Genomic DNA, 1,300 nt, shown 5'->3' with positions numbered 1-1,300 from the left:
AAAAGAAAAATAATGTAAATTCTAATATCTTTGTAATTATCACATATGAATTCAAGAATATAAATGCAACCGAAAATGTATGACTAAAATATGGTCTGAAAACAAAGGAAACCATCCAATACATCTAAATATAAAAAAACATCCTCAAAAATGTAAGAAATCCAACCACTGAGCTGGCTCAAATTCTCAAACTTTTTCACTCAATAGGAAGCGTGCGATTACTTGGACTTGCTTGCTGCCAATTGAGTCTCAGGCTGAAAGCACAGAATGAGGATGATTTACCAACATAAAATGGAAAAGCAGAACATATGTTTTCATTCTATGTTGCTCCAACAAACCCCATAGCGGAGTCGCTGTAACATATCTTTCATTCATCAAGGAAACTTAAATTTTAATCGACTCACCACTTTTTTGACAGGCTCTTCCTTCTCGGACAAAATCAACTTAGTGTGGCAAGGAGAAGACATGTAAGCTGACAAAAAAAAAAATCCAACCTAAAAAATTATATGGATAAGGATGGTTGTTATGATGCATACGGTTGATTCTTTCGTGAGCTCGGTAGGTACGACGCCGCCTTTGTTTCTGGGCCTGGTTTACCTGGATGTGAGAAATATAGAGTGCATCAACATCCAAATCCTTGACCTGGGAAATTAATATCAAACTGTTAGATAGGGGAAGCAATGGAGTTGATGGCGAAAACTAGAAACCTTAAAGTAAGGCATACCTCGGCATTGCTCTCAGCATTCTTCAGCAAATCTAGAATGAACTTGGTCGATTTTACAGGCCAACGACCTTGCATGTTAGAATGTCTGTTCTTTGCCTGTGCTGTACGTCCAACGCCTCCACAAAAGCGTCGGAATGGTATGGCCTGCTTGTGAGCCATAACATCCTCCAAATACCTCTTTGCCTTAACCAAAGTCAATTTTCTAATGACAAAAGCTGTTTCCCTTGTGTTATATAAAACAATAATCGGGTATGAGAATCATCGAAGACAACCAACATAAAAAAACACCCGGAAATATATCATAAAACCGATACTTTGACAGTTCCTAAAGTTAGACCAACCAAACATCAAAACACACCACCACCAACAACAACTGAGCAAACTCATTCTTAAATCATAGCCAATTCAAAAACTAACTTATTTATGAAGGATCATGAAATGTTGTATCTTTTACTGATTCTTATGTTACCAATAACAATGCAGGGTAAATTTTTTGAAGTTGACGAGAACCTTGTTTGCAAATGACAACAGGACCCTATTTTTGTCATCAGGTTTAAGAATTTAAATACTTGGCTA

The 1,300-nt window shown here is 36.8% G+C and overlaps 1 protein-coding gene across 1 annotated transcript; it reads right to left on the bottom strand.

Moving 5' to 3' along the window:
* Positions 1–218: 218 nt before the first annotated feature.
* On the bottom strand, positions 219–956 carry LOC120176595 (60S ribosomal protein L17-2-like). Its single transcript, XM_039182998.1, has 4 exons — positions 725–956; positions 537–642; positions 405–472; positions 219–254 (listed from the first exon to the last, which is right to left on the bottom strand). The coding sequence occupies exons 1-4, from the start codon at positions 881–883 to the stop codon at positions 219–221; spliced, it is 369 nt and encodes a 122-aa protein (XP_039038929.1). The 5' UTR covers positions 884–956.
* Positions 957–1,300: the final 344 nt, after the last annotated feature.

The sequence above is a fragment of the Hibiscus syriacus genome, unplaced genomic scaffold (assembly GCF_006381635.1).
Source record: "Hibiscus syriacus cultivar Baekdansim isolate YM2019G1 unplaced genomic scaffold, ASM638163v2 tig00112249_pilon, whole genome shotgun sequence".
NCBI classification, from domain to species: Eukaryota; Viridiplantae; Streptophyta; class Magnoliopsida; order Malvales; family Malvaceae; genus Hibiscus; species Hibiscus syriacus.
This window is presented reverse-complemented; position numbering and strand designations above follow the sequence as displayed.